This window comes from Erinaceus europaeus, chromosome 2, assembly GCF_950295315.1.
Source record: "Erinaceus europaeus chromosome 2, mEriEur2.1, whole genome shotgun sequence".
Taxonomy (NCBI): domain Eukaryota; kingdom Metazoa; phylum Chordata; class Mammalia; order Eulipotyphla; family Erinaceidae; genus Erinaceus; species Erinaceus europaeus.
In genome coordinates this window covers 42,606,055-42,628,165 of record NC_080163.1, presented here as the reverse complement: position 1 = coordinate 42,628,165, position 22,111 = coordinate 42,606,055, and the positions used below count along the sequence as shown (strand labels likewise).

General features: G+C 41.6%; 1 protein-coding gene across 18 annotated transcripts in view; it reads left to right on the top strand.

The window, feature by feature from the left end:
• The window catches only part of BRD8 (bromodomain containing 8), a 57,383-nt gene that overhangs the window by 1,137 nt on the left and 34,135 nt on the right, over nucleotides 1-22,111 (top strand). For 12 of the 18 annotated variants that reach the window (XR_009546346.1, XM_060178718.1, XM_060178783.1 and 9 more), the window contains exons 3-18: nucleotides 499-595; nucleotides 10,729-10,798; nucleotides 11,866-11,915; nucleotides 12,196-12,318; nucleotides 12,664-12,744; nucleotides 13,549-13,613; nucleotides 14,849-14,985; nucleotides 15,491-15,709; nucleotides 16,114-16,258; nucleotides 17,313-17,522; nucleotides 17,919-18,199; nucleotides 18,549-18,998; nucleotides 20,004-20,097; nucleotides 20,299-20,345; nucleotides 21,122-21,336; nucleotides 21,652-21,744. Coding sequence is in view for 17 of the 18 variants with exons in the window: in XM_060178718.1 (XP_060034701.1) it covers nucleotides 499-595; nucleotides 10,729-10,798; nucleotides 11,866-11,915; nucleotides 12,196-12,318; nucleotides 12,664-12,744; nucleotides 13,549-13,613; nucleotides 14,849-14,985; nucleotides 15,491-15,709; nucleotides 16,114-16,258; nucleotides 17,313-17,522; nucleotides 17,919-18,199; nucleotides 18,549-18,998; nucleotides 20,004-20,097; nucleotides 20,299-20,345; nucleotides 21,122-21,336; nucleotides 21,652-21,744 (2,377 nt within the window). In the remaining variant the exon portion in view is untranslated. The remainder of the gene's footprint in view (nucleotides 1-498; nucleotides 596-10,728; nucleotides 10,799-11,865; nucleotides 11,916-12,195; nucleotides 12,319-12,663; nucleotides 12,745-13,548; nucleotides 13,614-14,848; nucleotides 14,986-15,490; nucleotides 15,710-16,113; nucleotides 16,259-17,312; nucleotides 17,523-17,918; nucleotides 18,200-18,548; nucleotides 18,999-20,003; nucleotides 20,098-20,298; nucleotides 20,346-21,121; nucleotides 21,337-21,651; nucleotides 21,745-22,111) is intronic. The other 6 variants (XM_060178777.1, XM_060178771.1, XM_060178743.1 and 3 more) reach the window with 3 other exon arrangements.

Sequence of the window (22,111 nt, the reverse complement as noted above, 5' to 3'; positions counted from 1 at the left end):
GAGCTAGCGTTGAGCGAGGACTGAAGCAAGCACTCTGGCACATGCAGCAGTAAAGATCAAACTCAACCTCATGCCTGAGAATCCATCTATTTATCCACTACGGGTTACATTCTTTCTCTTTCTCTGTCTCTACTCCCCACCCCCGTCTCTCTCTCTCTGTAGGTTTACATGAGAACCAGAGCTTTACTTTATTATATTTGGTGCCAGAAATCAAACTCATCCATGCAAGTACAGCTTAATCTATGCTCAACCCCAAGCATTTTTTTAAATCAACATTTGAAGAAATCAATGTTTTGTCTTTATTCACAATGCAGTTCTCATGTAATGAATAGGTATTACCCCAGTGTGGTGATAACTTTACTAGAGATGGAAATCAAGATTTAGTGATAGTAACTCACTTTGGTGAGTTATAGAGGTTGAATGTTTTGTACTGGACTTTGAGTTCTTTAAGACGTAGTTACTAGGGTCTCAGTCATTGTCAAAACCTTCTCCTTTCAGAACACAAGCTACTGAGTACTGGCCCCACAGAGCCATGGTCCATACGAGAAAAACTGTGTTTAGCCTCTTCTGTCATGAGGAGTGGAGATCAAAATTGGTAAGTTATCTGGGCTCAGCTCTGGCGTATAGTGGTGTTGGGGGCATTGAACTTGGGACTATGGAGCCTCTGGCAAGAGAATCTCTTTGCATAACCATTATGCTATCTATCTGCTTTTTAGGGTCTAGGAAATTCCTGGGTATATAGCTTTTAACTTTGGTGAATTTCCATCAGTAGTCATGTTAAACTTAAAGTAGTAGTTTTTAATTTGAGGTGACTAACATTGGTGTACAAGATTGTGAGTTTAAGCCCTAGAGATAGCTCACCAGGTGGTACGGGCATAGGAAGCTCTGTGGATGGTGGAGGTGTGCTTTGGTATCTCTGTCTCCTGATATCTCCACCCCCTTTTTTCCTCTTTCTCCCTTCGTTTGTGTGTGTGTGTGTTTGTAATAGAAAGTAGAGGGTAAGTGCAAGCAAGCATCTGCCATCCCAAAGGCTGCATGTTTTAGGGGTGCAGTTTCATACCTCTTCCTGATGTGTGTTATAGCACTCCACTTAACACTACACCAAAGTACCAATACCTCTTCTCCATTGCCTCTTGGTAGTTACAGTTCTGCAGTCAAAGGTTTTATGATTTTTAAAAAGTATTTATTTATTTATTCCCTTTTGTTGCCCTTGTTTTATTGTTGTAGTTATTGTTATTGATGTCGTTGTTGTTGGAAAGGACAGAGAAATGGAGAGAGAAGAGGGGGAGAGAAATATAGATACCTGCAGACCTGCTTCACTGCCGGTGAAGCGACTCCCCTGCAGGTGGGGAGCCGGGGGCTTGAGCGGGATCCTTATGCCGGTCCTTACGCTTTGCACCATGTGCAATAACCCACTGCGCTACCACCCGACTCCCAGTTTCATGATTTTTTTTTTTTTACTTTGTCTGATTCCTTACCTTATTTCATATATATATATATATATATATATATATATATATATATATACACACATACATACACATATATTAATCTTTCTTTACTTTCTATTTTACTGAATAGAACAAGGAGAAACAGGAGAGGGAAAGAGAATAATAGACACTTGCAGACTTCATCAGTTGTGAAGTATGCCTCCTACAAGTGGGGAATGGGGACTCAAACCTGGGTCTTGGTAATGTGTACTTAACCAGTACACCTCCCCCTTCCCCTTTTTTAAACTTTTTCTAGTAAAATTCAAATATCAAAAAAAAAAAAAAAATCATGTAGGATTGCACTGGGGAGACAGCAAAATGGTTAGGCAAAAGACACTCATGACTAGGGCTCTGAGGCCCTAAGTTCAATCCTTGACACCACCATAAGCTAAAGCTGAGCAGTGCTCTGGTCTTTCTCTGCCTGTGTCTGTCTGTCTGTCTCTCTGTCTCTATCTATCTATCTAAATTTAAATAAATAAATATTTATAGGTAGTAGGGAGGTAACGCATTGGGTGAAGCGTATATGGCGCAAAGCACAAGGACTGATATAAGGATCCCTGTTTGAGCCTCCAGCCCCACACCTGCAGGGGAGTCACTTCACAGCCGGTGAAGCAGGTCAGCAGGTGTCTGTCTTTCTCTCCCCCTCTCTGTCTTCCCCACCTTTCTCCATTTCTCTCTGTCCTATCTAACAATGACACCAGTAACAATAACAATAATAACTATAACAGCAATAAAAAACAAGGGCAACAGAAGGGAAAATAAATATAAAATAAAACATTTTTTAAAAATCAGTATGTTCACAGAATGTAATATATTCATAAGTCGTCAAACACCACCACATTTTTCTTGTATAGCATTTTGGTTTCCCCTAGAAGAAATCTGTTATCCCTAGACAATCATTCTACACTCTCCTCTCTATTTCTCTGACCATCTTCCATAGCCATTTTCTTTTGTCTTTACATCTGTGTCGGGAAATTGTGAGGCACATTTTGCACAATATTCTTTGACTTACTTACCTGTTGTCTCTTTTTTATTGCCCCCAGGGTTATTGCCAGGGGCAGGTGCCTGCACCACGAATCCACTGCTCGCCCTTGTTGTTCCATCACTGTTGTGGTTATTATTATTGTTGTTGTCATTGATAGAACAGAGAGAAATCGAGAGAGATGGGGAAGACGGGGAGAGAAAGATAAGACACCTGCAGACTTACTTTACTGCTTGTGTAGCGACCCCCCCCCCACAGGTGAGGAGCTGGGGGCTCGAACCAGGAACCTTACATCGGTTCTTGGGCTTTGCACCATGTGCACTGAACCCACTGCTACTGTTTGGCCTCAGCCCAACATCTTATTTACTGTGCTGCCACCCAGGCCACTGAGTATTTTTTATATAACAGAAAGTAGAGCTGTGGTTTCTAGTCTTTTATTTATCATAGTATGGGTTATATGTGGTACCAAAAGTTGGACCATTCCCTGATCTGCAAGTTTTAAACATTTGCCCAACGAATCTTCATTTCTCATAAGATCCCTGGAAAATAAACATAGTGAGTCAAGTAGTGCTCTAGCTCCATTCTTTGTCTCTCATCATTGTCATATGAAACACACAATCTTTGCCTAAATAAAGGGAAAACATAAAAAATAAACCAAGAGCCTCAAACATACACTTTTTTTTAAAGCAAAGATATAACTGCTAGTCTGATAATGTCAGTTGATGATAAAACTACTGTTGTGGTTTGTTAATATTCTTGTAGACAAGTACAGCTGCCCTTATATTTTTTTGAAAAATCTTAATAACTGAAATTCCCATCCTAGAGAAAGAGACAGATGGTGTATTAGCAAAATTTGTAACCTTTTCTACTGCCATAAGCACAGACTTTTTACTTTTGTTTTCCTTTGGCTTATTTCTAGCCTTTCTTACTCTTCTTTGTTTTTAAAAGATTTTATTTATTAATGAGAGAAAGAAAGAGAACCAGAGCATCACTCTGGTACATGTGATGCTGAGGATTGAACTCAAGACTTCACGTTTGAGAATCTAGCATAATGGTTATGCAAAGAGACTCTTGTGCCTGAGGCTCCAAAGTCCCAGGTTCAATCCCCTGCACCATCATAAGCCAGAGCTGAGCAGTGCTCTGGTTAAAAAAAAAAAAAGTCTAAAAATGCGGAGGGTAGATAGCATAATGGTTTGAGAGTCCAATGCTTTATCCACTGTGCTACCTCCCAAACCACTTTATCCTTATTTCTATAACCTTTAGTGGCCAGGATATTACTCAAAAATCGAATTGTTCAGAAAATATAGATGGTGAAATTATTTTCCCCTGCTTTATAGAAGTTTTCCTCTACTCCTTTTAGTAAGAATATGGAGAAGAGACAGAGATAGCACAGAGGCTATGCAAAAGACTTTTATGCCTGAGCCTTCAAGTTCCCTAGTTCAATCCTTGGCACAACCATAAGCTAGAGCTAAATAGTGCTCTGGTAAAAAAATAAAATAAAATAAAGAATGTAGGGTAGCCTGGGAGATAGCACAGTGAGTAGAGTTGGACTTTTAAGCAAGAGGTCCTAAGTTTAATATCCGGCATCATGTGTGTGAGAGTCCTCTTTGCCTATTTCTTATTAATACAGAAATAGAATGTGAAGGACTGGAGAGATACCATAATGGTATCTTTCATGCCTGAAGGCACCAAAGGTTCCAGGTTTGATTCCCAGCAACACCATAAGCCTGAGCAATGCTCTGGTGGTGTGTGTGTACAAGTGTGCACTTGGCTGAACACATTCATTACCCTGTGCAAAGACCCAAGTTCAAATCCTTCCTCCTCACTTGCAGGAGGGGAAACTTCTTGAGTAGTGAAACAAGGCTACAGCTGTCTCCCTCACAACCTCCTTCCTTGGGGCTCAGCACCTATAGAACAAATCCACCTCTCCTGATGGCCTACGGTGGTGGTGCGGGCTTCTGGGCAGTGAAGCAGGTCTGCAGGTGTCTGTCTTTCTCTCTCCCTCTCTGTCTCCCCTCCTCTCTCGATTTCTCTCTGTCCTATCCAACAACAATAGCAGCAGTGACAACAATAATAATAATAACGACAACAAGGGCAACAAAATGGGAATAATGGCCTCCAGGAGCAGTGGATTTGTAGTGTAGGCACCAAGCCCCAGCAATAACCCTGGAGGGGAAAAAAAAAAAAAAAAGACTAAGGGAATTAGAATAAGAAAAAAAAATAAGACAAGGGAGTTTTCATAGAATGAAAATTTGTAATGAGGGGCCGCTTAGTGGTGCACCTAATTGAGTGCACATGTTACAGTGTGCAAGGACCTGGGTTTAAGCCCCCAGTACTACCTGTAGGGGGAGAGCTTCGCAAGTGGTGAAGTAGTGCTGAAGATATCTCTCTCCCTATCTCCCCCTACACTCTTGATTTGTTGACTGTCTTTACCCAGTAAAAAAAGATTTTTTTAAAAAGTGATTACCTTACTCATAGTGCAGATAAGCAAAGCTAGGAAAATAAGAGCCCAATGAGGATAATTTATTTATTTATTTTCCCTTTTGTTGCCATTGTTGTTTTTTCATTGTTGTTATTGTTGATGCCATTGTTAGATAAGACAGAGAGAAATGGAGAGAGGAGGGGAAGATAGATAGATAGGGGAAGAGAAAGATTGACACCTGCAGACCTGCTTCACTGCCTGTGAAGTGACTCCCCTACAGGTGGGGAGCCGGGGGCTTGAACCGGGATCCTTATGCCTCCTTGCGCTTTGCGCCACGTGCTTTTAATCCGCTGCATTACTGCCCGACTCGAGTCTCTCTCTATTTTTTAAAATCTCTTTAGTTTTTTTATTATAGTTTTTATTGTTATTATTGATGTTGTCGTTGTTAGATAGGACAGAGAGAAATGGAGAGGAGGGGAAGACAGAGGGGGAGAGAAAGGTAGACACCTGCAGACCTGCTTCGCCTCTTGTGAAGCGACTCCCCTGCAGGTGGGGAGCCGGGGGCTCTAACCAGGATCCTTATGTCGGTCCTTGCGCATAGCACTACCTGAGCTTAACCCGCTGTGCTACCACCTGACTCCCTCTGTTGGTATGCTTCTAATTCTGCTTCTAAAAACCCCTTCTGTTTCACTTGGTTTAATCCCCCCTGCTTAACACTGTATTCTATTTACATAACCACTGTTAACTGAGCACCAGCATGCCTGCATGGCATTGGTTTGATCCCACTTAAAGCTGGGATCTATTTACATAAACCACTGTTAACTAAGCACCACCCTCCCTCCAGGGCATTGGTGGTTCAGTGCTCTGCCCCCTCTCCTTGTCACACCCTGATTTTCACCAATCTCTTTTTGCTCCACCCTCTCTACATCACATCCTGTTTACACTCTACTTGGCAAGTATATATAAGGACAGGTTTGTGAGTTTTTAGTTAGTTTTTAGCTTAGCTTGGCTTAGATTGTGCATCGATCCACATGAATAAAGACTGACATGCGTACTACCCAGCCATGAGTCTCTGGTTGTCTGTCTCCCGTCAGTGAAGCTCAGCCCGACATCCCTCTTTAGTTATTTTTATAAAAATTCTTTTAATTATCTTTATTTGTTGGATAGTCAGAAATGGCGGGGTGCAGGCACAGTGGGTTAAGCACACATGTTGCAAAGCAAAGACCAGAGTAGGGGTTCAGGTTCGATCCCCGGGCTCCCCACCTGCAGGGGGTCGCTTCACAAGTGGTGAAGCAGGTCTGTGGGTGTCTGTCTCTTCCCCTCCTCTCTCTCGATTTCTTTCTGCCCTATCCAACAACAATGATATATCAATAAGGATGATAAACAATAAGGGCAACAAAAAGGGGGAAATTCTTCTTCTTCTTCTAGCGTTTGCCCTTCTTCCGTAGCCAGTCAACAGTATCAGGTTGAGCCTGATGTAAAGTTTCGAGACTTCCTTTGAATCTGGAGAGGTGGCAGTCATTGACTATGTGGGTCATAGTCTGTCTGTAGCCGCAGGGGCAATTCGTGTCGTCTCTGGCTCCCCAGCGATGGAACATAGCAGCGCACCGGCCATGGCCTGTTCGATAGCGATTGAGGAAGGCCCAATCATAACGTGCTAGGTCAAAGCCGGGTTGACGCTTGCAGGGGTCTGTGATGAGGTGTTTGTTCTTTACCTCAGCTGACTGCCAGCTCTGTTTCCAAGAGACTGGAACAGAGAAGTTCAGTGTAGGCATAGGGGACCAGATTGGGTGACGAGACGTCAACCGTTGGACAGGGTGGGCGAAGATATGCACGTATATTGGCAGGTCCGGTCGAGCGTAGACGTGGGAAATGAACTTAGATGATGCCGCATCCCAACAAATATCTGGCGGGGCGATGTTGCTAAGAACTGGCAGCCATGGAACCGGGGTGGAACGGATGGTTCCAGAAATTATCCTCATGGAGGAATATAATTTGGAATCAACCAAGTGGACATGGGGGCTACAGAACCATACTGGGGCACAGTATTCTGCAGTGGAATAGCATAATGCCAGAGAGGATGATCGTAGTGTGGAAGCGCTCGCGCCCCATGAGGAGCTGGCCAGTCTTGCAATGATGTTATTCCTTGCGCCCACCTTTGCTGCAGTTTTTATGAGATGTTTGTGAAATGACAGAGTGTGATCGAGAGTAATGCCAAGATAGACTGGCTGGGCTTCATGCCGGATTCTCGTACTGCCAAGCTGCACATTAAGCTCACGCGAGGCCGAGGCATGGTGTAGATGGAAAACCGATGATACCGTTTTTGCAGTGCTAGGGATTAGTCACCATTTTTTACAGTAATCAGATATCAGAGAAAATGACCTCCAGGAGCAGTGGATTAGTAGCGCAGGCACTGAGCCCCAGCAATAACCTTGGAGGTAATAATTAAATAAATTGAAAAGAAAAAGAGTGGTCTGGAAGGTGGCGCAGTGAATAAAGCACGGGACTCTCAACCATGAAGTCCAGAGTTCAATCCTCAGCAGCACATGTACCATAGTAATGTCTGGTTCTTTGTCTCCTCCTATTTTTCTCATTAATAAATAAATCTTGGGACCAGGTGGTGGTGCACCTGGTTGAGCGCACATGTTACAGTGCACAAGGACCTGGGTTTGAGCCCCCTGTCCCCACCTGCAGAAGGAAAACTTTGCAAGTAGTGAATAGGGTACAGGTGTTTCTCTTTCTCTCTCCCTCTATCTCCCCTACCCTTTCGATTTCTGACTGTCTCTATCCAGTAAATAAAAATAATTAAAAAATCAAATAAATCTTTAAAAAAAAATTGAGAGGGGGTGTGTTGTATGCTTTACATTGGGTTCTAGTTCTCCCCCGCCAAGAGAATTAGATCAGTCCAGTTAATTTCGCAGGCCCGCTTGGCCCCGCCCCTAGGGACCCCGCCAGAGTTCGGGAGTGCCAGAGTTGGAGAGTTCCAGAGTTGGAGAGGGTTCCTGAGTTCGAGATAAGAGAAAGTGCTTGCGCCGCCGCAAAGAGACAGCAGAGTTCTGTTTGGTGATTAGTTTGTCTTAGTTTATGAATCATTGTTCCTGAATAAAGAAATACAGCTTCCCTGCCCAGCCGTTGTCTCCGCGTCTCTGTTACCCACCGTGAAGCTAGACCCGCCCGGCCAGAGCCTCCGAATTTTAACAACAGGGGTGAAAATAGGGAAAGAAACAGAGACACCTGCAGCCCTGTTTCACCACGCACAAAGCTTTCCCCCTGAAAGTGGGGACCACACTCTCAAACTTGGGTGCTTGCACATTGTAACATGCACTCAATCAGATGTGCCACCACCCAGCTCTTTTTTATTTTTTATTATGTTTATTTACTTATTGGATAGAGACAGCCAGAAATCAAGAGAGAAGGGGCAGATAGGGAGAGAGACAGACACCTGCAACACTGCTTCACCACTTGGAAAGCTCTTCTGCAGGTGGGGACTAGGGGCTTAAACCGAAGTCCTTGCGCAATGTAATGTGTACATTTAACAGATGTATCCCCACCTGGCCCCTTTTTGTCTCATCTGTATTGCCCCTTCCCCATGTTATTTATTAATGAGAGAAAAGAGATCCAAAGCATTAATTTGGTATATGCAGTGCTAAGGATTGAACTCAAGACTTCTATGTTTGCATACATTTCATTTTCAGTAACTATATTGGTATTCAAATACATTGCAAAGTGTTTTTTCTTTTTTTTAATATATATATATATGTATATATTTATTATCAGATAGAGACCGAAACTGAGATAGAGAGGGGGAGAAACAGAAAGATACCTGTCTCCTGCTTCACCACTTTTTTTAAAAATTTATTCCTTTATTGGGGAATTAATGTTTTACATTCAACAGTAAATACAATGGTTTGTACATGCATAACATTCCCCAGTTTCCCATTTAACAATACAACCCCCACTATGTCATTTATTGTCCTTCATGGACCTGTATTCTCCCCACCCACCCACCCCAGAGTCTTTTACTTGGGGGCAATATGCCAGTTCCATTTCAGGTTCAACTTGTGTTTTCTTTTCTGATCTTGTTTTGCAACTTCTGCCTGAGAGTGAGATCATCCCATATTCATCCTTCTGTTTCTGACTTATTTCACTCAACATGAATTTTTCAAGGTCCATCCAAGATCGGCTGAAAACGGTGAAGTCACCATTTTTTACAGCTGAGTAGTATTCCATTGTGTATATATACCACAACTTGCTCAGCCACTCATCTGTTGTTGGACACCTGGGTTGCTTCCAGGTTTTGGCTATTACAAATTGTGCTGCCAAGAACATATGTGTACACAGATCTTTTTGGATGGATGTGTTGAGTTCCTTAGGATATATCCCCAGGAGAGGAATTGCAGGGTCATAGGGTAGGTCCATTTCTAGCCTTCTGAGAGTTCTCCAGACTGTTCTCCACAGAGGTTGGACCAATTGACATTCCCACCAGCAGTGCAGGAGGGTTCCTTTGACCCCACACCCTCTCCAGCATTTGCTGCTGTTACCTTTTCTGATGTGTGACATTCTTACAGGAGTGAAGTGATATCTCATTGTTGATTTGCATTTCTCTGACAATCAGAGACTTGGAGCATTTTTTCATCCTTTTGTATCTCTTCTGTGGTGAATATTCTGTCCAAGTCCTCCCCCCCATTTTTGGATGGGGTTATTTGTTGTCTTGTTGTTGAGTCTGGCAAGCTCTTTATATATGTTGGTTATGAAACTCTTATCTGATGTATGGCATGTAAAGATCTTCTCCCATTCTGTGAGGGGTCTCTTGGTTTGGGTAGTGGTTTCTTTTGCTCTGCTTCACCACTTGTTAAGCTTTCCCCCTGCAGGTGGAGACCAGGGGCTTGAACCTGGGTCCTTGTGCATTGTAACATGTACACTCAACCAGGTGCACCACCACCTGGTCCCTACAAATTGTTTTTCTAAAGGCAGATATTTTCTAGAATTACTATGTACATTTGCTATTGTCCGAAATGAACAGGAATGATACCTTACAGTATTCCTTTTTGGGCTGGGGAACAAAGAAGTTTTTACCTTTTACAAACACACCAAAGAATCATTCAGTACTAACAGCATTAGAAGCAATCCTGAGCCATAAGTCTGCATACTTCTTTACTATTGATCTTGTGATAAAGGGACCCTTCATATCCCTTTCATTGTTTATTGTGACCCCCCCCCCCCCCGCATTGTCTTCAAAATATAGAAATACACCATCTTTTCTCTAGTATAATTTTCAGTGTCAGATTACCACCACTGGATGCACCTTCATTCTGAGCTCTGGCTTGCCTTGCCTTGCCTAGCCTTTTCTTCCTTTCCCCTTTTTTACTTTTCTTTTTTGTTCACTGTAGCTGTCAGCATGTCACCCACACCAGTAGCAGGAAATCTGTTCAGTTATCCCTTCATCCTCTTCACAGGGTTTTGGCTCTGTGTTGCCAATACAGTTGCTATCATGGCCCTTCCTGGAACTCTCAAGGAAATCCATTTTTTGGCTCTGGAAGACCCACTGTATCCTTGCTTGGACATCTTGAATACTGGGTTTTTTTGTCCTTTTTTTTTCCCCCAGTATTCTGATACCTTTATTTCATCCAGGAAAGCTGGTCACAATGACTTTTTTCTTTTAAATAATTTTGTCATTTTCCATATTCTAGAATGCTTACCTGTGGCAGCAGCCTTTTATTCCAAAGGTTATATGTCAAATCTTGAACCCTCAGGGTTACTCTCCTTCTCTCATTTCTTCCCCTTTTGATATATAGTAAGATGGTTCTCATTTTTTTTTTTTTTTTTTTTTGTAGGGTCTCAGTTAGCAGAGCAATCAAGCCCTTTGCAGAACCTGGCCGCCCTCCAGACTGGTTCTCTCAAAAAGTAAGTTCCCATAAAATGTTCATTTAAAGCAGCCTTTGAAATGTGAAATAGGTTCCCTTCCACACTGTCCTTCAAATATAAGGCTTTTTGTTTATTTTATCTTCTACCAGAAAAGAGAATAGTTGGGATGCTTTTATCTACCCCCCCCCCACACACACTGTTTACCAATCTATCCATGTATGCTTAAACAGGAGGCTGCACTTGAGAATTAGACCTAGTGTTTGGTCTAGTACTGCTTACAAACTTTTGAAGTCATGATCCTCAGTTTTCTCATTTATAAAATAAGAAATTAAAAGTTGCTTTAGAATTGCTGTAAAGAGGGAGTCGGGTGGTAGCGCATTGGGTTAAGTGCACATGGCACAAAGCGCAAGGACCAGAGTAAGGATCCTGGTTCGAGTCCCCGGCTCCCCACCTGTAGGGGAGTCGCTTCACAAGTGGTGAAGCAGTTCTGCAGGTGTCTGTCTTTCCCCATCTCTATCTTCCCTTCCTCCCTTCATTTCTCTCTGTCCTATCCAACAATGATGACATAAATAACAACAATAATAACTACAACAATAAAACAACAAGGGCAACAAAAAAGGAATAAATACATGAAAGAAAAAGAATTGCTGTAAAGACTTAGTTGAGGTACTATGTAGAAAACATAACTGATAGTTGGTAGCTATGCAGTAGATAGTAGCTGCAAATTTTGGCTATGAGGTTAATTTTCCACAAATACACATGATCTAGCCTAGAAGAATCTTTTCTGTATTCTAGTATTATTTTGAACTAATTTAATTGCAGAGTAGCATACCTTCCTATGAGCCATTGATTTTTTTTTTTTTTTTTTTAACCAGAGCAGGATTTTTTTTTTTTTTACTGCTCAGTTCTGGCTTATGGTGGTGCAGGGGATTGAACCTGGGACTTTGGAGCCTCAAGCACGAGAGCCTCTTTGCATAACCATTATGCTATTTACCCTCTGCAAACCATTGATGTCTTATACATGTAACTTCCCTTTCTGAATTATAATATGTTGAAACTTTGAAAGGTCTTTCTAGATTTGCTCATCATATTTTTTTCTCCCATAGCACTGTGCTTCTCAGTACTCAGAGCTTCTAGAGACCACTGAGACCCCAAAGTAAGTATAAAAGACAGGTACTGAAGCAGAATTGCTTTAATGGAAAGGGTTGAATGAGTATATTTTTTAAAAATCTGTTTTTATTTCATGATTAAATAGTAGAGAAGGCTCAAAGAAAAGAAATAGAAGTGGGAACAAATGTATATTTTTTAAAAATCTTTTTATTTCATGATTAAATAGTAGAGAAGGCTCAAAGAAAAGAAATAGAAGTGGGAACAAATGTTCACTTACTCAATTTGTGAAATTCACTTACTCATTTTATTTTATTTTTTTCCCATAGACGCAAACGGGGTGAAAAAGGGGAAGTAGTGGAGACTGTTGAAGATGTCATTGTGCGGAAATTGACTGCTGAACGAGTTGAAGAACTAAAGAAAGTGATAAAGGAAACCCAGGAAAAATATAGGTATTTATCAGAAAGGATTCAGGGCCTGGTGGTGGTGCACCTGGTTGAATGCACATGCAAGGACCTAGGTTCAAGTCCCCAGTCCCCACCTGCAGGAGGAAAGCTTCACAAGTGGTGTAGCAGTGCTGCAGGTGTTTCTCTGTCTCACTCCCTTTCTATATTTCCCTTTCCCTCTTGATTTCTGGCTATCACTATAAAATAAAGAAAAAATAATTTTAAAATATCACTGTCAGAAAAGATGCTAATTAATTAAACGAGGCAGAAGGAGTCAACTTCTGATACTTGTCAAAATATTTTTAAGTAGCAAATTAAAAACCTATTCTACCTACCCCTTTCTTTCTGCAGACGACTGAAAAGAGATGCAGAACTAATTCAAGCTGGCCACATGGACAACAGACTGGATGAGCTTTGCAATGACATTGCAATGTGGGTTATATTATATTGTCCTACCTATTCCTTTCTCCTTACACTCCCCTTTCTCAAGTAGTCTGGCTTATTTCCTCCCTCTGTTGTCTTTAGATTTGAGAAATTTTGAAAATTAAAGCTGCAGACTGGCCTGGTAGCTCAGACCAAGAATTGAGGGGTAGTGTCATGAAGCATTTTAGTGAAAAACCTTAACTTAGAGTGGCTATAGTTTGCCTGGTTAAAGAGCTTGTAGTATGATAGTATATTCAATTCAATTGTTATGCTGGTAAGAATTTTTATTTAGAGGGGCCGGTGGTAGTGCAATGGTTTAAGCGCATATGGCGTGAAGTGCAATGACCAGTGTAAAGATCCTGGTTTGAGCCCCTGGCTCCCCACCTGCAGGGGGGTCGCTTCACAAGCAGTGAAGCAGGTCTTCAGGTGTCTTATATTTCTCTCCTCCTCTGTCTTCCCCTCTTCTCTTGATTTCTCTCTGGCCTATCCAACAACATCAATTAAAATGACAAGGGTGACAAAAGGGGAAAAATGGCCTCCAGGAGCAGTGGATTTATAGTACAGGCACCAAGCCCCAGCAATAACACTGGAGGCAAAAAAGAAAAGAAAAGAAATCTGGATCTTAAGCATAAGATGCCAAGGAGTTCTATCCCTGGCATCCTATGTGCCAGAGTGATGTTCTGATGTTCTCTCTTCTCGTAAGTTAGTAAGTTGGTTTTGTTTGTTTGTTTGTTTATTTGTTTTTAAGTCCTTATGTGAGCACTGATTACTACTCAGGAACTACAGCTAGCTAACTGTTAATTTCCTTTCTAGGAAAAAGAAATTGGAAGAGGAGGAGGCTGAGGTGAAGAGGAAGGCTACAGATGCTGCATATCAGGGTATGCTCAGTCTAGTCCTCCATTAGCTATATAGTACTGCAGGCTAGACAGTTGACTACACTGTAACAGAATCCATTGATTCTGGTTTATTTGCATTCTTTTACTAGAATTAAAAATAACAACAAAAAAAATCTTAATATCCAGAAAGGACACTTAGAAAATTAAGTTCTACTCAGATCTAAATAGATCTGTGTCATTCAGGATTTTGTGTCATTTTAGGGTATAAAAATTACTGATATGACATTGAACAGAAGTTTTAGAAGTCAAAGGCCTATAAAAAGGTTGGGAATGGGAGTTGGGCAGTAGCGCAGCAGATTAAGTACATGTGGACCGGCGTAAGGATCCCAGTTCGAGCCCTTGGCTCCCCACTTGTAGGGGAGTCACTTCACAGGTGGTGAAGCCGGTTTGCAGGTGTCTCTCTCCCCCTCTCTGTCTTCCCCTCCTCTCTCCATTTCTCTCTGTCCTATCAACGACGGCATCAATAACAGTAATAACTACAACAACAATAACAAACAACAAGGGCAGCAAAAGGGAAAATAAATATTTTTTAAAATATTGGGTCATTGGGTAAGGAGAGACCATAATTAATGTAATTCTAGGATTATATACTCTGAGCCAGTGAAATCTTTCTCTTGTTAACAATATAATCTTGAGTTGAAGATGTTGAGATTTTTTTTTTTTTACTTTGATTTTTCCCCCCTTTTGTTGCCCTTGTTGTTATGTTGTTGTTGTAGTTATTATTGTTGTTGTTATTGATATCATTGTTGGATAGGACAGAGAGAAATGGAGAGAGGATGGGAAGATGGGGAGAGAAAGATAGACACCTGCAGGCCTGCTTCACCTCTTGTGAAGCAACTCCCCTGCAGGTGGGGAGCTGGGGGCTCTAGGATCCTTAAGCCGATCCTTGTGCTTCACGCCACGTGCACTTAACCCGCTGTGCTACCACCCAACCCGCACCCAGGAGATTTTTAAACCATTTTTTTCATTCTAGAAACATTTGGGATTATTAAGTAGTAGCCAGTTTTAAGTATACTCTGTGTGAGAATTGTCCCTTGGGAAAATTAGACTAAAGTTACGTATCTCTCACAAGGATTAGCAGTTTTCTATTTCTAATTTAAACTCAATGTTTTTAACAATGTAACACTTTTATTTGTTCCATTATTGCATTTAACAGTATTGTCTAGTTTTATTTATTTAATCTTAAAAGACTTAGAAATTGTTCTCTTTTATTCTAGCTCGGCAAGCAGTAAAGACACCCCCTCGGAGGTTGCCCACTGTGATGGTTCGCTCTCCAATAGATTCTGCCTCCCCAGGAGGTGATTATCCACTTGGTGACTTAACTGCAACCACTATGGAAGAGACTGCCTCTGGGGTGAGTGTATTTCCATCCATAGGAATTGACCACCAAAGGGACAATAAGCCAGCAGAGAGCTAAGTGTTGAGGAAACCACTTTTGACCTGGAAACAACTTCCTCTTTTGTTCTGAATGCTAAATAATCAAGTTTTGTGCTCTGAGATAAGAATTTACCTAAAAATCATTGAGGCTTTGGCCTTTTGAGAAACAGGTAAAAGAATATATTAAGAAATTGTTAAGTGTATTAGTCTTATAAAATTCCTGCTGCAATAAAAGATAGTTTCCTGTACATATAACATTGGTAGTGGTAAGGAGTTTATAAAAGTCAGGTGGGGTGGAATGATTAGAGTTGGTCAAAGAGAAAAATTGTGGGGAAGGTAGGTCTAAAAGCAGAAGAACACATTGTTCTCAGCACTTCCTCTCAGGGCTAATAAAGTAACAGTTGACACACTAACCCATCCACATTAGTAGGGAACCTTCTAGAGTTTGAGAAGTCAGATAAAGGTTCTCTGTTGTCTCTTAGGTAACCCCTGGGACTTTGCCGAGTACCCCAGTCACCTCGTTTCCTGGGATTCCTGACACCCTTCCTCCAGGCTCTGCACCCTTAGAAGCCCCCATGACCCCAGTAACAGATGATTCACCCCAGAAAAAGATGCTTGGACAGAAAGCAACTCCACCCCCCTCCCCTCTGCTGTCAGAGCTCTTGAAGAAGGGCAGCCTCCTGCCTACTAGCCCCAGACTGGTATGGAGACTTCTGTGGGTGTTTGAGAGCTGTGGTGATTTAGTACTTGGAAGGGAGTACCTGGGACCAAAATTATGACATGGAAAGGAAAAGATTCAAATTATCTTAGCTAAATGTTAATGCAAATAAACAAGCAGTAAATTGGTAGTATCCGTGGGTCCTGAGGTATCTGAACCACAGTTGTTTTGGTTCTTTTTTCTAAAAGAGAACTTAAGTTTTAAAAATTAAGAGTTTCCCTGGGGCTTGAAGTTCTTCTCTTTGAGTATTAAGTTTTTAGATTCATGGATTTTAGTCAATTACTGGAGGTTTTTGTGTTTGTTTTGTTTTTGTTTGTTTTTGTTTTTTGGGAAATAGTAGTAAAGGAATGCTTGAGTGTAGCCTTCACCTCTATTCTTCCCTGGTAGGTCAATGAGAGTGAAATGGCTGTGGCTTCTAGCCACCTGAACAGTACAGGTGTCTTCCTGGAGGTAGGCGGGGTCCTTCCCATGATACATGGTGGGGAGATGCAGCAAACGCCCAACACTGTTGCAGCCTCCCCTGCTGCCTCAGGTAGGTCACCACATTTTCATTACCTACTTAACTTTTCAAATGTTGAACTTGGTGTTGACTTTCCTTGATCTGTCTAGACTTTGTTACTAAGCATCTGTTAATCCTAGATCTAAAGTCCAACCTTGGTGATTCTTAAACTAAAAATTATCCCATCTTATAAATATACTTCAATTTCAAAATACGTATATGTAGCATAGATAATTGGTAAAAAGGATAGCAAATCCCGTTAGTAGTGGAACTATTTTTTTTTTGTTTTTTTTTTTAACCAGTGTACTGTTCAGCCCTGGCTTATGGTGGTGTGAGGGATTGAACCTGGGACTTTGGAGCTTCAGGCATGAGAGTCTATTTGCATAACCACTTCTGTTGTCTACCTTCTCCCCAGGACTGCTTCTTAAGAGTTTTGCAGTCACAGAAGAATGGTGCTAGAAATATTTTTGTCATAGGATAGGTAGGGACAGGATTTCTAACTATAAACTGCTACATACTGGTTTTGTGACACTGGGATAGATAACTCTTTGAACCTTGAATTCTTATGATTATGTTATATATATTTCACAATGGGTATAGTAAAAACTAGATAAATGTAAAAGCATAAGAAAAAAACTACAAAATACCAAGAAAACATTAGATACTGGTATTTGAATGGTGTTGAATTTGGGCATGTTTAACTTTAGCAGAGCTAACTGATTTATTCATACCAGATCTTGGTGGGTCTTCTGTTGTGACTGTGGGTATTGTTTATTTTTTTTTCTGAGAAAAAAATATTACTGATTTTTTTCATCTATGTTGTGTGTTCTGGTACTCTGGGTCATTTTTAATTTGGCAAATTTCTAAATTGTCATATGTTTTAGTGCTTTGGGTCATTCCTGATATCCCCAATGGAAAAGATGATGAGAAGGATTAGAGAAAGCAAGGATATGAATGATCAGTTTATTCACCAGGAGTTTCTTTCATTCTTTGAATCTTACTGATTTTCTTGGTTGAGTCTTAAAGTGCCTATTGCTTCTTTCGTGTGCTTTCTTACATCATTTTTGTGTACCTCTTTGTCTGTTAGGTGCTCCTACTCTTTCCCGGCTTTTAGAAGCTGGTCCTACACAGTTCACCACACCTCTTGCTTCCTTCACTACTGTTGCCAGTGAACCTCCAGTTAAACTTGTGCCACCCCCTGTAGAGTCTGTGTCCCAGGCTACCATTGTCATGATGCCTGCGCTGCCAGCACCATCCTCTGCTCCGGCTGTCTCCACTTCTGAGACTGTAGCTCCAGGTGCGTCCCTGACCCACGCCCTGAGCAGCCACTAGGTCCAAAAGTACCATCTTGAGTGTCAGTGAGAAAAAGGTGATCAAGAGCATCACCTTCAATTCAAATGCTTTTGTGGACATGTGCCATGTATATTCTTGGACAACCAAAGATGTAAGAGAAGGTGGGTGGGGCATTTATTTGTTAGGACAAAATGGACATATGAGTAGTCTTGAGAAATGTGTTTTCACTGTACTTTCTAGCTAAAACTAGGGAGAACAAATGTAGACAGATGTAAAATAGCTTTTTCTGAGCTTGAGTGTATGAGTACATGATATCTGTCTACAGCCTTGGTATGATTTCCAAGATGTCACCTGGTACCAAACAAACTTCTGAGATAACTTCTCTCTTCCTGCTATTCAGTGAATCAGCCTGACACCTGTGTTCCCATGGAGGCTGTTGGGGATCCACACACTGTGACTGTTTCCATGGATAGCAGTGAAATTTCTATGATCATCAATTCTATCAAAGAGGAATGTTTCAGATCAGGGGTAGCAGAGGTCCCTGGAGAATCAAAGGCTCCCAGCATAGATGGGAAGGAAGATTTAGATCTGGCTGAGAAGATGGATATTGCTGTGTCTTACACAGGTGAAGAGCTGGACTTTGAGACAGTTGGAGACATCATTGCCATCATTGAGGACAAGGTAACTATTCAGGAAAACCCAAAAGAATCTCTCATGAGTCCTACATAGGCTTCTCTCCTCAGCCTCTCCTTGCTTCTTGTAGTAAGAATTACATAAACAACTTTCCTGCTTCTGCCCATCTCCATCTCTGTTATTCTAAAATCCTTTGGTACTGGCTTGCTAGTCATCTCCCCAGCTACCCCTATGTTACTGGTTTGCATAGAACAAGTTCCTGTCCATTGATTCCTTCTACTACATGGAGAAGATGGAGAGAGAAGCTGCAGATTCAGGCCATCTCATTTGGTGCTAACAGAATTGAGGGACTTGGGCTTTTTTCTGTGACTTCAATAGTGTATGTATTATGAGACAGGTAGATGATCATCCTGAAGTGCTGGATGTGGCAGCAGTGGAAGCGGCACTGTCATTCTGTGAGGAGAATGATGATCCCCAGTCCTTGCCTGGCCCCTGGGAGCATCCTATCCAGCAGGAGCGGGACAAGTCAGTTCCTCTCCCTACCCCAGAGATGACAGTAAAGCAGGAGAGGTTGGACTTTGAGGAAACAGAAAATAAAGGAATCCATGAACTGGTGGACATAAGGGAGCCCAATGTTGATATAAAAATGGAACCTGCAGAACAAGAGCAAGGCATTTCTGGGACTGAAATAACTGGAGTTATTCCATCCACGAGCATGGAACCACCAGAACTCAGGAATCAAGACTTAAACGAAGAGCCTAGAAGTACTATAACTGGAGAGATTGCTGAAGCAGATGTTTCCAGTGGGAAAGGTGATGAGACTCCACTTACAACTGTGAAGACAGAGGTATTTAAAATCAGGGGCTGAGAGGATGAATGCTTCTACCTTGCAAGAAGTAACAGGTTAAGCCTTCAGTTTGCCTGTTACATTCCTGAGTTGTTACATGCTTGATATGTTCAGGGTCTGTAAGTGTGATCAGTGGTATATGTAATTAATCATATTCCTATTAAGGTGACCATTGGAATCTTTCTACACATACAGAACTTAAATCCTACCTTCCCTCTAAATTTCCCCCCCCCCAAGGAGAGAAGATAGAACAAGAAAGTCTTTCTGATAGGTATAGAGCTGGGGATTAAACTCAGGATCTCATGTATGGCATTCTAGCCCCTATGCCACTTCCCAGGCTCTTGTCTTCTAGCTTGGGCCACATGCTTAGCAGAAATGTTTCCTACCTATTAAGCTATCTCTGCCCCTTATATTATTTTCAGCCAGAGTATTACTCAGCTCTGGCTGTTGGTGGTGCTAGGTATTGAACCTAGAATCTCTCATTGTGTTACCTTTCCATCCCATTTGTTTAAGGTTTATTTCAAGAAAGTACCTCTCTGGCCTGTATAGTGCTGGGAACTTGAGGCCTCGGGCATGCAAATCTTACAAAATCTACCCACTGAGCCATTTTCCTGGCCAATAGGTTATTTTCTGTAGTCTCATCATCACTTTAAAATATAAAATTGGGGGGGGGGGCAGGTGCTGGCACACCTGGTTAAGTGCACAAAAGGACCCTGGCAAGGATCTGGGTTTGAGCCCTGGGCTTCCAACCTGCAGTGGAGACGCTTCACAAGTGACGAAGCAGATCTGTCTTTCTCAGTCTCTATCTTCCCCCTCTCCTCTCAGTTTCTCTCTGCCCTATCAAATAAAATGAGGGGTGGGGGGGAATGGCCGCCAGGAGTGGTGGACTTGTAGTGCTGGCACCGAGCCCCAGCCATAACCCTGGAAGCAAGATAAATAAATCTTAAAAGTATAAAATAGTGAATACAGTTGCCAATACTAATATTTGTTTTTCTTGATCTCCAGACATCTCCTGAAAGCATGTTGTCTCCATCACATGGCTCAAATCCCATTGAAGATCCTTTAGAAGCAGAAACTCAGCACAAGTTTGAAATGTCAGGTAAATAACATGGCCAGAGAGTCTGTATTTTGTAACTAATTTGAAATAATTTGCTTTGGCTATTGAGGGATTGTGGGTTGTGGGCAAGCAGAGGAGATAGAATAGGTCAGCATGGAAAGGAGAGCTGCAGGAGATTATTGTCCATAGGAAGGGGAAGGCTAAGGTGGAAAAATCTTCAGGTAGTCTTTCTCTCCTCTGCAGACTCATTGAAAGAAGAATCAGGGACTATTTTTGGAAGCCAGATAAAGGTATTTCAGACTTTTCTTTATTCCTCTTGCCATGTGACTAGATTCCCTATAGCACTACCTTTTTAATGAATTTCATTGCACTTGCATCTTTATTCTCTGAGAATGAGAATGTTTTAAAAGTTGCATGGGGAAAAGCTACAGTGGATAGCCGAGTAGTGGAAATGCTATGGCAACATGTGCTTCCCATCTGAAATCCGTGAACATCACACAAACCTTTCTTGGCATGTAGTGCACAAAGAAACTTTGATACATCCAGAGTAACTTGGCATAAATAGAGATGCCAGAGCCAGGAAAAACAGATAAGAACTCCCTAAGAAAATCATCCAGAGTTCTTTTTAGAATTAGGTAAGCAGTAATAAAAAGCAGCCGTAAGTAGTATGATGTGAGCTTGCTCCATCAGATGAGACACAAAATAGAAACTATTTTTAGTAAGTTTGTACCCAGGGTCAGAGTTACTTTCAAGAGCAAGGGGAAAAAAGGAATACCTCTTTAGTATTTTTAGGTGGTTTTTGTTTTGTTTTGTTTTGTTTTGTTTTATTTGGTTTTTGCTTTTTTCTTTTTCCTTTTAAAAAGATCCTGGATTTTATTCTTGTCAAGGTTTTAATTACTTGATTAGTCAGTATTTGTAGATGGTAGTATAAGTGAGAGGGCTCAGTCATGAAACTATATGAGGCCATTAGCTAGAACTGATCTAATCCAAGAGACAGATCATATTTAATGATGCTTTGTTGGATAGCTTTGCTTGCATTTGTTGACTGGAGCACACTGTGTCTAAGGATGCCCCAGGTGAGGATGAGGAGGAAGATGGAGTCAGTGAAGCAGCCAGCCTAGAAGAGCCTAAGGAAGAAGATCAAGGAGAAGGTTATTTGTCAGAAATGGATAATGAGCCTCCTGTGAGTGAAAGTGATGATGGCTTTAGTATACATAATGCTACGCTGCAGTCCCACACACTGGCTGACTCCATCCCCAGCAGTCCTGCTTCTTCACAGTTGTAAGTATCTGTGACTCTTTGAGGTCAAAGCAGTAAAGGTGAGGAGTAGAAGCTTTTTTTCTTTTTTAAGATTTTTTTTTTTTGAGGGAAATGGGAGAGAATAACTCTGGCATAACATGGTGCTGGAGATTGAACCTGCAGTCTATGGGCCTCAGACTTAGAATTTAGTGTTCTAACAAACTGAGCTATCTCTCCTAACCCAAGAGGTTTTCTTTAATCGTATGTCAACTTCCTTGGCATGGGGAAAAAAAGCTAGACTGGGAGTGTATTTGTGCCTAGTGGGACTCTGTTTACTTATTTTATTGTTAATTTCAGCTCTGTCTGTAGTGAAGATCAGGAAGCTATTCAGGCACAGAAAATCTGGAAGAAAGCCATCATGCTTGTGTGGAGAGCTGCAGCTAATCATAGGTGAGTAGACTTTACCAATCAGTAAGAACATTTTAAAGTGATTTGTTAGGGCTTTTTATTTTTATTTTGTTTTTTTACCAGAGCACTACCCAGCTCTAGTTTATAGTGTTGCCAGGGATTTAACCTAGCATTTTGCAAGTCTTGGGCATGAAAGTCTTCAGCATGATAGTTACGTTATCTACCCCAGTCAATAATTTAGTGAGAGAGAGTAACACCAGGATATAGCTCAATTCAGGGTTATAGTGGCACTAGGGATTGAACCTGGGACCTCTGGGGCAATGTGCATGAAAATGGTGATAGTGGGAGTTGGGTGGTAGCTCAGCGGGTTAAGCGCAAGTGGCGGAAAGCGCAAGGACCAGCTGAGGAT